The sequence below is a fragment of the Xyrauchen texanus genome, chromosome 2 (genome assembly GCF_025860055.1).
Source record: "Xyrauchen texanus isolate HMW12.3.18 chromosome 2, RBS_HiC_50CHRs, whole genome shotgun sequence".
NCBI lineage: Eukaryota > Metazoa > Chordata > Actinopteri > Cypriniformes > Catostomidae > Xyrauchen > Xyrauchen texanus.
The window spans coordinates 49,080,375-49,095,689 of record NC_068277.1 but is presented as its reverse complement, the minus strand read 5'-3'; the positions used below and the strand labels follow the sequence as shown (position 1 = coordinate 49,095,689).

The 15,315-nt window shown below is 38.4% G+C and overlaps 1 protein-coding gene across 4 annotated transcripts in view; it reads right to left on the bottom strand.

Moving 5' to 3' along the window:
* Positions 1 to 15,315, bottom strand: part of LOC127656308 (transcription factor 12-like) — a 149,227-nt gene that overhangs the window by 14,757 nt on the left and 119,155 nt on the right. For all 4 annotated transcript variants that reach the window (XM_052144579.1, XM_052144584.1, XM_052144594.1 and 1 more), the window contains 6 exons: positions 12,508 to 12,607; positions 11,541 to 11,680; positions 10,424 to 10,568; positions 9,812 to 9,882; positions 5,946 to 6,087; positions 569 to 642 (listed from right to left, as the gene is read on the bottom strand). In XM_052144579.1, coding sequence (XP_052000539.1) covers positions 569 to 642; positions 5,946 to 6,087; positions 9,812 to 9,882; positions 10,424 to 10,568; positions 11,541 to 11,680; positions 12,508 to 12,607 — 672 coding nt within the window. The remainder of the gene's footprint in view (positions 1 to 568; positions 643 to 5,945; positions 6,088 to 9,811; positions 9,883 to 10,423; positions 10,569 to 11,540; positions 11,681 to 12,507; positions 12,608 to 15,315) is intronic.

The window sequence follows — 15,315 nt, the reverse complement described above, 5'->3', positions numbered from 1 at the left end:
TTGATTGATAGCCCACTTTGCCAACCACAGCTCAGTTCCTGCTTCCTGGAGCACCACGTTCATGTCTTTCTATACCGACACAGTGGACAGACCATAAGAATCCACTCGCAGCAGGCATACAAAGCATAAGAGTAAATATTTATGTACACACCCCAAAGTGTAAATGCATGACGTGGGAAGGAAGGAGTGTGTGTGGAAAAGTGATCTCCTGTTGTGGCTCAACTCCCCAGTCAGCCCTGGAATCCTGCAGCAGCGGTTAAATGCAGCAGCTGCCAGCACCTCACCCCCCTACATCACACACCCTAACCAGTCCCTAACCTCCCCCTTCATACGCCCCGGCCAATCTCCAGCCACCCCGGACGAAAGAGGACAGATGGCAGGAGACACGCCCCAAGGGACGGGTATTGTTCAGTCCCCTCCGCCCCCTCCCTGTCCCGTTCCTGACATTTGTCAGCCAGGAATGTCCATGTAAATCTACCCCCTGCTCTCCAGAAGCAAGTTCTCTACTGACATTGTGTCCATTAAAAAATGCTCAATGTCGAGAGGGAGGGAAGGAGAGAGTTCTTACCAGAGAATGGAGGGAGTTCTCGTAGTTTGGGGAGGAAGGTGCTTGTCCTGCTGCACGGGGCCACTGAGTTGTACCTGTGGAGAGAGATAGAGAAGGGCATTTTAGTCACCTGACAAATGCAGGATTCCTTACAACAGAACGCAAAGCCCTGATATGAACAAGCAATACAAATCAGTATTTCCTGTAACACTATTCAAATGGCGGCATCGTGCGTCTACTGCATTGTCTTTACTGGTAGTGTAAAAACAAACATAGTACAGCATGATCAGTATAATCTGATTCACAAACAATTGACTATTATGACCCGTTCTTTTAATAAATTGGTCAAAATGACTCATACACTCCAGAACAATGAATTACTTGTTGAATCTGTCACTGTCAGTGTTACTGAATTAACACATGACTCACTTACTGACTAGATGTTTATATGTGAACATGTAGTTAAAGACAAATTCTCAAAATAGTTTTAAATAAAAGGCATAAAAAATTAAAAATTATAATAATAATTATATCTATCTATCTATCTATCTATCTATCTATCTATCTATCTATCTATATATATATATATATATATATATATATATATATATATATATATATATATATATATATATTATTATTTTGTTTAGTATGTTGTTCGGACCAATGCAAACTGATGCACACAGTTCAGGTCACAATAGACTCATATAAACGTATTTCCTATTCTGATTCCAGCTATTCTCAACATGGGCTGTTTTTCCTCTGAGTCTCCAGACACATCATTTCCTATGACTGGGCCATATCCTGTTTTAATTGTGTAATTTTTAAAAGAAATAAATAACCCAAAAAAGAAAATTGTCAATTTACCCTCATGTTATTACAAACCCATATGACTTTCTTTCTAATGCGGAACACACAAGGAGATGCTTTAATGAATATTTTGTTCCGTTTTTTTTCTCTCTCAATATAATGGCAGTGAATAATGCCTCACTTCAAGGCTTAAAAAGAACCCAAAAATATCCTCAAAATATTCCAAGTCTTCTGAAGGCATTTGATTATTTTTTTTTAGTAAAATTTAAGTCATTTTACATTGAAAATCTTGACATCTGTTTCATGTTCATTAGCGCTCATGAACGTGCAACAGATATCAAGATTTGCAATGAAAAAACACTTCAATTTCAGAAGACTTGGAATATAATGCACAAGTCACACGTACTACTTTTATGATTCCTCTGCATCCTTTAAAGTGAGGCACTATCCACAAAAGACATACTGTGATATACATTAAGCCATCTCCTTTTGTGTACCCGTATAAGAGCACAAGTCATACGGGTTTGGAACGATATGAGGGTGAAAAAATTATAACAGAATTTCATATTTTGATTAAGTATTCCTTTAAACTTTTACATTATATAAATTGGCTGTGAAGCATATTTTTATTCCTGTTTTTAACTTGCAATACCGGCCAAGGGACTACAGTTTAAAATAGTCTGTAATAGCTAAACTGGCACATTTACAGAAATGTTTATTGGTGTGCACTGTCCCTGTAAAAGTAAAGAGAAATGAACAGGACTTTTAAATCAGCTCCAGACTCAAGAGAGCTGCTCTGTCGAAACAAATGTTTCGTCCTTTTTTTTTCTTTCAAAAATTCAGTTCCTCGCTGCAAGAATTCAGTGAATGTGTTTTTGTTCTATGGTGGTGTACGAGACTGGAAGGGAATATAATGAGGATGTAAATTACTCTGAGGTCTGGTCTCAATCTAAATGTGCTGATTCTGACTGTCCATAAACCAACACTACTCCTAAAGACTGCACATCTGCTAATCACAAATAAAATGGGGATGCTTTCTCTTTCTTGATTTCCAGTTAAGCATATTTCTCTCCAATGAGCAAACAATCCACAACAGAAGGTCTTGCATGGAGACTGCGGAATTTGTCTTAAAAAAGTGCCCTTAATGGAGCATGACCCAGCTTTTAGCTTATTTACATGAATCAGTTTAGGAGGGAGACTGGCATTCCACATCCTTAAAATCTACCCCATTTGAGACCAAACCAGGCACAGACCCAACTATTAACTCAGTGTTTATATCAGAAATGTCCTTTTTTGCCAGTTGTCATAACTATAAAAAATAAAAAAAGACCTAATTTAAATATCACGCAGACATATTCTTCCTTGTGTTCCTATAGTGAAAAATGGTGTGGAACAAATGTATTTATATAAAAAAAATAAAAATTGGTTATAATGGCTGTTTGATCTGAATGATGGTTCCTCCAATTAAGAAATCCACCCTTTTAGTCATTTCACCAAAAATACATAAATATATAAATCAAACTTTTAAAAGGCTGAAAAATACTGCATTTTTTAGCTATACTTCCCAGTCCTACTCTCCCATGACAGGAACCTGTTCAAGTTAAGATTTTCCACCCATTCATCCCCCAAAGTGTAAGCAGCTCTCATTTGAAGGAATTTACTTGAAATCACAAAGGCCCTCAGAAGCAGACTTTCATTATGGGCCTATTAAAAATGACTTTGGGGCAGAAAAACTCTCCCTCTCCCTGCACGAAGAGAACGCAGAGTTTAATAAGGCCTCTTCACCGGCAGCCAGCTTGACAAATGAGGTTGGCCCATGTGGCACTCCGCACGTGGTGCTGGGCTCTTAATTGGCTGGTGTGGGCAGCAGAAACCTGGCTATGAGTGGGTCTAATGGTTGAATTTAAGAACTAATCCTGAGAAACAGATGGATGTGCTTCAGCTTAATCATAACATCATGAAACAATGTACAACATAATAGAACGGCCTAATCAAAAAAAATGCAATAAATAAAAGACCCTGAATATCAAAGGCGACTTTGACTGCCTTCTCGTGACTGTAAATCAACTTAATGATATGATAAAATTATAGGCAGAGAGAACGACTATTGATAGAACAATACATCAACCAGGGTGATGAATCTGACGTAATTTGGCCAATTTCAGAATATCGTCAACATTATGCATGCATATATTCTGATACAAGCTTTCATTCTGCTCAGTATCAGTTCTAAAATCTGCCATAAGCCTTGGAAATGGCTAATGCATATGTTCAGTCAACAACTACCAAAAATTCCTACATTAATGTTTAAAAATGTAAAACTAATACAACTATTAGTATTAAGAAAACACTGGATAAGCTGTGCTAGGATGTCTGGAAGTGACACCATGAGGTACAGGTTGGTATGTGGAGAGTCATTCTCACTCTCCCTCCCTTCCTCTCAGTCAGTAATGCTAATAAATGAGGATCTTTGCGGGCCAGTCTGTCATGGACAACAGCTGTGTGAGGAAAGGGGCAACAGCTGAGGATAAGGAGTGGGACAGACACCGACACAGCTGTCTCAACACTATCACTGAACACAACTGCCCACTCATTGTAACAACATACCGAGATACCAATATAGACCGATAATCAGTTTGACCAATATTTCTACAGATATTTACACATTGCTCTTTAATAGGTAACCAGTTCTTCAATATACTGTAGACTATATTATAGTTAGTCCAATAAATGTTAAAGATAGTTACCAATTATATGTATTTTTCCCTAAATTACTCAACATTAACATAACAGCCATTCAGTTTCAAGAGAGAAATACACAGCATTTTGGCAGTTAGACGAAACAAAACGTGTGCCCATTTAGCTCACATAATTATTATTATTTTTCAAAATTAATCTTAATCATGCATGTAATGTTTTTATTGTGGTAGTAAAAATCTTTTCTGCACATCACTTGTGTTATATTTAGTCTTACTGATAAAAAAAAGAACAACAGACAATCTCCATTTGTAGCACCTGGTCTCTTTTTCTCACCTGCTGTGCCTATATACAATTTTTTCATTTCAACTGACTGTGTATCTGTCCTATCAGCTGCTGATAAAATCTTCACAGTGGTAGGTTATCTATCCACCCCCAACCAGGGCACAGCTCCCCTGACAATATCTTCAATCTCAGCGGCCGAGGGACCAAACGTTTACTCATTTACGTGAGGAGGACAGGGCCCGTGGTGTGTGCAGCCACACGGCATCAGTGTGACATTCGAATCATGCAGTTGAGACCGCAGGACTGTGGGGAGGGAGCTGACACTTGCTGTGAAAGCGGATAGAAGTGTTTGATAGCGAGCCTGTTACGGTGATAACTAACCACAGTGATTCTTCGTTAGATACAAACAAATTATAGCATCTCAGATCACTGTTTTAACAAATGGCGTGTTTTTGTCTGCAAGAGATTTCTTTTGTAGTGTTGTGTATGACCATTAATGAAAGCTGGATGAACTGACTGTCTCCAAGCCACTTCTAATAGATCAACCAACCAATCAATTAAACAAACAAACGGACAGTATATATATATATATATTAAGTGTTACATATGACTGTGCTGTATGTTGAATATATAAGTGTGTGAGGCAGTGAGTTTCAATATATACAGTGGCAAAAAAAGCATTTGGACACTTAAGCCACACATTTGTCTTTGCATTAGATAACAAAATATCAAACCATGTGGCATTTATTTTAAAGAATGATCAACACACTTCATGCTAAACATTTCACAAAAAGATGCTTGTTAGTTTTTAAATGATAAAACTATAGATAACTATAACTATAGAAAACTATAGAAACTCTAAATAAAGACAAAAAATATTTGGACACTTTCTGGTTGTCAAAATGTAGTGGAACATGTTTATAGTAGTAGTGTAAACATGTAGTAGGTGTAGTAGTGATAGGGTTAGCAGTTAGGGTTGGGCTTGCTTTGCGGACGTGCTCTCACTCACAGACACACCGGAATGGAAGAGTTAGGGGCCATTCATACCGAATGTATTTTTCACACATCTGTTTCCCATTGTTTAAACACACAATGTCAATAAAAACATGCCATTTTAAAAATAAATTACAATTGTCAAAAACTGATGTTGAGACACCTGTGCTATGGGTTGGGTTAGGCACAGACCTCTATTGTACATAACAAGAACATTGTATAAAATGCGTAGTACATAGTAGTTAAAGACACCTAATATAATGTTGGTCTCCGCCATCTATGCTTTAGTACAACAATTATTTAATATTTGTTTATTTAAAGCCAATTATTATTATTATTATTTATTTTTTTTTAAATATCACAATTACTTAAATTTCCAAAACACTATATATGGGGCTATATACATTAAATGATCTGCTTTTCAAGGGGATCATCATACTTTGGGGTTCTCTGCATAAAAATGTGGAAACCCCTGATCTATACAATCAAAATCTTCCCTTTTTAAGTGTACAAAAGTGTCCAAACACTATTTGTGTGATTGCTCGGTTTAGGTGTTCAGTATGTTCTTTATAATAGTGTGTGTGGGGGTCAGAGAGGAAGACGGGTGCACTACCTGCCCTTCCTGTGGAGCCGCTGGCTGTCACCACTGTACCTGCTGTAGCAGTGCCCGCCTGAGCAGTCAACGGAGAGGGAGAGCCCACAGGAGTGGAAGGGTTCGAGGGGAAACTACTGCTCGTGTGGTCAGGAGAATAAATCTGTAAACGAGGAGAGACAAAAAGATAAATAATTCTGTGAGGTAGCTCATCCAACCTTTAAAACCTGCAACCTATAGTTTCTGACCACAGCTTTACAGCCGCGGTTAGCATCCCTCAGTATGTGCACGACCAAAATTGGTTCATCAATTCTGCTGATTTTAAAAGCAGACAGGCCGTATAAAATGCACAGAGCATACATATGGGCTATTAACAACCCACATGGCCCTTTATAACATCTGCTGAAAAAAGAAAAACACACACACAACCCCTCCTGCACTCCTGACACCTGCAGTCCAGCAAGCCTTGCTCTCTGACAGATTTGTGGTTGTTATTAAGTCAAAGCCTGGCCCACACCACACCCGCTGCATATTGCACATCACAAGTGAAACCACATGAGCACAAAATGATCACAACCCAAGACTGCTAAGAGGGGGGAAAAGCTAAACAAACAGCAGTGGCAATACTCTTTGCTACATTCAGATCAGCCACAGATCCTATTTATATGGCTTCATCACGCTGAATAATATTTCACTCCTAATACATAATAGAGAGGAGATGGAGGAATAGAGATAACCTGGCAGATGATGCAGAAAGAGAGAGAGAGAGACAGGGAGGACATGGTCATTAATCTCTCTTTTTGGAGCTCATTAGAGTGAATGAGGCTGGCCTGTGGCTGTGTGGATGGCCGTCTAGGGCTCATCTTCAGTTATAGATGAGAGGTAATAAAGCCTCTCCTTGTCTGCCCAATAAACAGCATCCTAGACAGGCACAGCCCTGCCCACATGGCCTCTTTCTCTTATAGTGAAACACGGCTGATATTGCTTGCGCAAACATCCTGTCACAATTACATTTTGTTTTAGAAACTTCTAGAAAAAGGATTTATTGTTAAAGGGACAGTTCACCCAAAAATGAAAATTCTCTCATCATTTACTTATGCCATCCCAAATCTTTTTTTTGAAGATGAAGATTTTTAGAAGAATAAGTCAGTTCTGTAGGTCCATACAATGAATGGTGGCCAGAACTTTGAAGCTTCAATAAGCACATAAAGCACATTAAAAGTAATTCATATGAGTCCAGTGGTTAAATCCATGTCTTCAGGTGCAATATGATAGGTGCGAGTGAGGAAAAATAACAATATTTAAGACTTTTTCTACTCTAGATCTCCACTTTCACTTTCAGATGCGAAAACACGCACCGCATGTTACTTTCAGGTATAAAAGTGTAAGTGAAGATTTAGAGTAAAAAAAGTCTTAAATATCGATATGTTTCTCACCCACACCTACCATATTGCTTCTGAAGACATGGATTAAACCACTGGAGTCTTGTGGATTACTTTTGTTTCCTTAATGTGATTTTTGGAGCTTGAAAGTTCTGGTCACCATTCACTTGCTTAGGTATGGACCTACAGAGCTGAAATATTCTTCTAAAAATCTTAGTTTGTGTTCTGCAGAAGAAAGAAAGTCATACACATCTGGGATGGCATGAGGGTGAGAAAATGATGAGAGAATTTTCATTTTTGGGTGAACTATCCCTTTAACCCAAATGTCGAATTAAATAAACATCCAAGCAAAAATAAATACATTCATGAAAAATTCATCGTGTATTTTGCTAAAAATGTTTTTTGTTCCTGTAATGGAAACCACTATGAGATATTCAGGTTTTGATCCCAATTATCTTGCAGGATTTGAGAATAAACCGCTCTAAAGTTGTGGGACATCACTTGCGGGGGATCATGAAGTCCATTTGACTTAAAAACACATACAAATGTGGATACCATTGTTATTAATCTTCTTATTAAACCCTGAATGCCACACTTTTGTGTTTCAATCAACTCTGCAAATCCTGCCCGGGGCTTTAGTACACTCATCTCTCAGAGTAGACAGAGAGACAGAGAGAGAGAGAGAGAGAGAGAGAGACAGAGACCGAGAGAGAGAGAGTGTGTAAGGGAAAAAGTGTTGAGTGATACCAAGGGATACAAAGGAAGTGTTAACTATAAGAGGATATTAACCATTCATTTCCTGATATAGAAGATTTAAAAGTTTGGGAAAGCAGGTTTCTTGAGAATTTTACCTAGATTGGGATAGTTCACCCAAAAATGAATATTCTGTCATTTACTCAGCCTCATGTTGTTCCAAACCTATTCTTTTTTTGGAGAAACAAAAACAAAAAAAAAATATTACTTGCTTCAGTCACCATTCACATTCATTCAATTTAGCTTTTCTTTTTTTTTTTAACAACGAATGTGAATGGTGACGGAGGTAATCATTCTCCCTAACATCTCCTTTTGTGTTCCATGGAAGAAAGCAAGTCATACAGGTTTGGAACAAAATGCATTTACATTTTTTGGGTGAACTTTCCCTTTAAGAAACAACAATGACTGTTCACTAGTAAAACTCAATATCTGAGCAGTCATAAATGTGCCAGTGAGAACGGCCCCTCTGTCTTTATGGTTCTGACTCTTGACCTAATGAGTTGAGCCCAGCCATTCTGAGCATCCCGGCCAACTTCTGTTGTATTTCTAGTGAAACACTGCTCATTTTACAAGCAACAAACGGATCTTCGACCCCTCATCAGTCACGCTGCTCTCTGCCAGCAGGGACCCAATGAGCACGAACCATCCAAAAGGAACCTAAACAAAAGCGCCACAATGGGCGGCCCGCAGAGCTGAGGCGCAGCAGTTAGCCCGCTTCCCCCTCCCTCGTCTCATTCTCTCCGTCCTGTCCTTCCACCCTAGCCCAACCGTGTCCGTTTCACTGTGGCTTTATCATGCTAATAGAATTGAGTCTGCAAATATAAAAAGACTTAATTTGTGATTATCTTTCAGTGACACTGTCTTCTGTTTGAGTGTGTGCCAGAGAGTGCACTTGTGGCCCGGCAAGCCTCACCCACAGAATCATATTACATTTTTTCCTCTCTTCTTTCTTTCCTCAATCAAAGAGGAGCGATTAGCCGTCTAATTTCTCAGAATAGGAGGGCACTAAGATGGGATATCAAGGTTAGAAAAAAGTTCTCACCAGACCTTGTCCTCAGCTGCGAGGTGAGTCTACGGCTGAAACAGTGCTGAATCAGTCCAGATGTGTTCCTACTTTTAAAAAGGTTTGTTGTGACTTACTGTAGGATAAGCAAGTCTGCAGGACTTTTTTTTTTGAGCTAAACAAGTCTTTTATTTAAGCTCGGCAAGTTTTAGAGGTTATTGTAATCTCCAGTTTCAGGGACACATTAGGAACTAGCATGAATGCCAGCACTCATTATCCAAACCAACGTATAATCCACAGGCTTTTATGTACAGCTCCTTTTCTTGTATATGGCGAGATTAAGAGCACAATTATCCGGGCTTAGGTCCAGAAACATCCAAACAGATCCCCTGACCTTTTTCAATCTCTTAACCTTCTGCACTGCCACTAATACCCAGTCTAAGAGCACAAGTCCTGTCCTTTAAAGTCTTAACTACACCATTTTGTTGGGCAATCTCGCTCATGTCCATGACACATCAACGTGGAGTTTCCTAAAACAAGTTGGACAACATGGAAACCGTTTACAATGCATGGAGCTGTAGCTCACTCACTAGTTAAAATAATAACGTAAGGCTTTAATCTGTTCCAGGGTCTGCACAAGACAGAGAGTTGTACAGTATATGGATGGAAGTCAATCCCTTTTCTCTGAAATGGTACATTTCTGAAATGGTCTGGATTAAGCTGTGTAGTTTAATGGAAGAGGGTCTCACCGAAGCCAGGGCTTTTCCCAGCGCGTCTCCAGTCTGAGAGCTTCCAGTGGCGTTCCCTCGGTTGGCAGCAGCTGCACAAAGACCACACAGAGACACAGCATTCACATTGGGACTTCACTGACAGAAACATTAGTGTCATGCAATTTCTTTATTGGGAGTGACAGCTGGTTAAACTACTTTGAACACTGACACAATAATCAGAGATAATAAAGTAATATTTGGATAAATAAAAAATAAAAACGTTATTGGAAATAAATTCTATATTTATTTGTTTGATCTGTAAAGCACTTTGGGTTAAATTCTGTTATTTAATTGTGCTCTATAAATAAAGGTTAACTTGACTTGACGTTCTTACACCCGAGCTTAATACAGTATAAAGTCAACAAGTAAGCCATTTGTAGGTTAATTTCATCCCGACCAACCCAACCCAGCAACATTGGCTCAACCAATGGCATGAGCTTGGTGTGGGACAATCTGTTTGGCAGACCAATGGCAGACGAGGAGAATGTTAGGGAAACCTGTATATATTTTTGCAATTCCGTTTGATGGTGCAAGTGGCACAGATATTATGCACTTCACCTTGTACTTGAGTAATAAATCAAGTCAGTGTACCCATGACTCCTTCGTTGGTGTTGACAGGTGGGGTGTGAGATGCGGTGACAAAGGGCGAGGTGCTGGCATTGCTGCGGTGGAAACTGGACATGGGTGGCAAGCTAGCATTGATGTCTGTGGGTGACACCGTGTGGGGCGGGTAGTTCTATGACAAAGAGAACATAAACATAGGTTACAAACTTCAGTGATTGAGACAAATATTTATTTTGCAGTGGAACATAAGAGCATTGGGACTCTTAAGTGACACATAAGCATTAGACATCAAAATAGCAAATGAAGTAGTATTTATTTTAAAGCAAGCACAAGCACACTTTTCAAGGGATAAAACAATAGATTTACTGTTAAAACTATACAAATTCTGGTGGTTAACCATTAGTGGAACATGTCCATAGTTAATGTGATGGACTACACATGTGGTTGCTCTGCTAAGGCATCTGTGTGAACATGATGGGAACGGATTACACACATCCACTAAAAATAACCTTGAAACCAGTTAGTTAAACGTAATTGCAAAAATGACAAAGAAAGTTATTTTAAAAAAGTACTAGAAACATTTGTTTGAGATGCCACTTGGTTTGTTATTTTGTCATCTAATGTAATAACATTTATACATTTGAATTGAATTTAAGCAAGTGAATGGTGATTAGAACTTTGAAGCTCCAAAAAGCACATAAGCACATAATGGCAGCATAAAAGTAATCCAGTGGTTTAATCCATGTCTTCTGAAGCAATCCAATCGGTTTTAGGTGAGAACAGTCAAAAATGTAAGTCTTTTTTTTTTTTTTGATAAATCGTTAATCATAAATCGTGACATCTGCAGTCTCCTTGGCAATCATGATTTCAAGCTTGATTACACTACCTAGCACCACCTAGCGCCATCTAGCGCTCTGCCCATGCGTCACCCAAAACTGATTGGATTACTTCAGAAGACATGGATTAAAACACTGAAGTTCTATGGATTACTTTTATCTTAACAGAGCTGAGATATTCTTCAAAAGATCTTTGTTTGTGTTCTGCAGAAGAAAGAAAGTCAAACACATCTGGGATGGCATGAGGGTGAACCGTATTTATTTGTATTTGGCTGACCCCACAGAACAGAGATACGTAATGTTCTCACCAGCCGGTCGTGTGAGTGCATGTTGCTGTAGTTTCCAGACTGTGGCATGTGAGATGAAGATCCTCCCAGCATTCCCCCATAGCCTGGCTGGCTGATCCCATTGGATGCGTTCCATTGGTCAGATGCATTGTGGGCCCCATCTGACAAGCAAGTACATTTGAACATAAAAACATGGGAAATATCTTTGTTTTCAATCAGATTCAGAGTAAGTAACTTTGCACACTTAGGCATGGAAGGTTTAAATTGTGAGCAGAGTCGAATTGACATTTATGTAATCAATATAGCTGATAAACATGTAAAACCAAAAAAATGTTGGTTTGTGAGCCCCAAACTGACCCCCACGCTCCTTATTTTGGATAAAGAGGATGTCAAACAGACCGGCTTCTCTTTATGTCTGCTTTTTTCCACTTGATCCTGTGCCAAGCGCTGAGCGCAGCTGAGATAACATTCAGCCAGCCGCAGTTCACTCGCTTCCGCCTCAACTTTTTAAAGGAGAAATTCCTCACCGACCGAAACACACAGCTTGAAATGGCTGTATAATTTTAATCAGTACTGACTGGCAAAGCTGGAATGTGCATGGTTGGTTTACTATCTACTGTAAGCCTGTGACATTGGTAGCATGATAGACATGATTTCCTACAAAAAAAAATAATAATAATTTAAAATCACAAATGTTTACAAGATCCGGTGCATACCAGGAACTGTGTGTTCAGATTTCAAAAATATAGACTGAAGTAGACTGGAAGAAGATTTGGCTTCAGAATTCTGTATTGCAAAAACTAAATTAATAATGAACTCAGTCTCTTTTACATCCAATGCACCTCGGTGACCTCTCAAAAACTTTTCATTTAATTTGAATTTTATAATGCTTGTAGGGGTTAATTTACACATATGTAAACAATAAAGGAATTAACAAATAGAAAAAGTGATATGAAAAGGATTATGAATGAGAGTTGTAATGACTGACCGAAGAAAGTACTTGCGAACATACTGCCGGGGGGTTTGGGGGACGGGTAGGATGGAGAATCTCTGTTGAAGTCATCTGAGCTGGGTGATGGTGCATAAACCTGGAAAAAAGAAAAGACAAAATCAGACATAATGATGGAGGACATCTACTTATAGGTCAAAGTGCTTCATTGATACAGCACACAGCCTGTGAGGGAACGCAGACTGACACTTTTCTACAAACTAGAAACGAGAGCGAATGTCACATTGTTAAGCGTATCCTCATCGAGCGAAGTACAACGTGTATATATATATATATATATATATATATACCATAGGCCTAGTTCACACATACCACAAAACCTTGCTGCATAATACAACATAAACAATGCAAATGCAATGCATATGGCCAATTTACACATTCTTTGATGTAACAGATGGCTAATTTAGAAGTTCTTGAAAACAGGAAGGATTATCTGCAGCGTTGGGTGCGCTTTAGAGCTTAATTGGAATATAATGTTGTTGACACGCACGCCCATCATACAAATGCATCAAAACAAATGAATTAATATCCATTAAAGTGCAGTGCACCATGGTGCATAAGTGTTGGCATGTGTATATTTAGGGGCTGTGAGGTTGGATGGGGTCAGGCAAGTGGAGCAGTGGTTGCAGCTGCAGAAATACCCATTCCAGTATAGGAGGATCAAAGACATGAGACTACAGCCCAGTAATATGGCTCTCTCTTAGTTCATCTGGACCAGATGGGACAAAACCACCTCCCAGAGAGAGAGAGAGAGAGAGAGAGAGAAGGAGAGGGAGAGAGAGAGAGAGATAGAGAGAGGGAGAGAGAGATGTATGACACAAAAGGGGACGGAAGGAAAAGACATACTGTATAGAGAGTCTCCGTCATTATATGTGAATAAGCGAAACAGACATAACTCACCCTAGCTCTCACTTAAATGTCCTCTCTTCACCTGCCGTAAAATTCCCCCCTGTGAGGACCTGATTGCATCGTCACGTTTGTAACACGGAGCAGATGTGCAACACAATGTGTTTCAAGTTACTTTAAGTTAAGCACGATCTGTTCATCGGGGGAAAGTCACAGCGACTTTCACGCTAAATTATAAAATGTATAAACTTTGTTAGAAGGACTAGTTGATTTAGACAAGGCAATCAGACAAAGCTATTAAAAAAAATATGAACAGGTGTAAATATTTGCTCTGACAATATTTTGATTAAATTATGATTCTTTACTAGATGTTGCAAATCATCAGGTAATCTGAAATCTGATCACAAGATGTTCAATTAATTTATTTAGCAACAATTCATAATCCTTTTCAAAAATATGCTAAATATACAAATGTCTTACAGGGGTGATTCTTACAAAACCAGTCAAGAAAATGTATATTAAGAAAAAAAATATGAAATTATATTTTGCATGAAGAGAGAATGAAGCCAATTTCGAGGGTTTAAAGGCAGAAATGTGAAGCTTATAATTTTAGAAAAGCACTTACATTCATTCATTATTTCTTCTGTTAAAACTCATGTATTAATTGAGCTGTTAAGTTGTTTAAATCATAATTTTTACAGTAGGTTCAGTGTTTGTTTATATTACATCGTCCAAAAATTGGATATAACTTTACACAGAAAAGATTGGTAAGTATTAGTAAGTAATTTTATCACACAAAAATGATTATATAAATTTTAAATAAATTATTATTAACATGCGTATTGTTTACATCTTGTGGCTATACTTCTGAAACTGAGTATTTTAACGTTTACAGATTGGCCCCCATTCACTTCCATTGTAAGTATCGGTTGGGCGATATTAGCCTTTCACCATTATATAGCTATCGGCATATATGTTTATCGATATGCGCAGATATGAAAACTTTTTTCAGAAAATATAATGCAGAAAACAATGCTTTAGAATTGGTGTCATAACATAGTTTATCCAGCAGAGCGCGCTCAGACTCCGTTGTTTACAGTGCTAACTCTGAGCTGATGGTGGCTCTACAGACAGGGTGGAGTTAAGCGGTGCGGAGTTAAGCGGTGTCTTCTCTGTAAGTTGCTAACTAGTTTGTAAAATACCTACTGAAAAGTAAATAAACAATGAACCCATAATTTTCCCTTTGCAATATAACTAATATAATGTTAACCCCGTTCCTGACAACCATGTCATTCATGTCTATTTGCTGTTAGCCAGCTATATTTTATTAGTGCAGTCAGAAATGTAGCAGATTGAAAGGTAAGCATCAGAGCATGCAGACAATGGTGTGGTGGTGGATTGTGTCTGCTGAGTGTTGATTTCACGCTACGCTGTTACCTAGTTGGCGAGACACAATGCTGGAAAGTAAATAAAGTCCATCTTTTACTCTCTGTGACAACAAGCTTCTAGCTAACTAGCCAACCACGTAGCTACATTCATTGTTTGTCAGCTGAGTGAAAGTTAACGTGTAAACCTGTATTTAAACTGTTTTATTCAGGATTTGCAGTTTGGTACCCCCTTCACCTGAACAATTCCAGTCGTTGCATTTAAAATATTTAAAAGTTTCCCCTGAACTTGTATAGCAGAATACGGTGTAACACCGCTGCCACTGTTTATCTCTTCACTTGGCAGGTGTAAATGCTTCTTGTTTTACAAATGCAAATAATTGACTGGCGGTATTAATATAGTCAGCATTTGACTGATACTAAAACAGTACTGATGTTTATTTAGCTTTTTATTTAATGTAAATTTATTCTTTATTTAAATGGTCAGCATTCGACTGCTACTGAAAATACAGTACTGATGTTTTTAAGCTAATTATTGTATTGTTATTCTTACTTT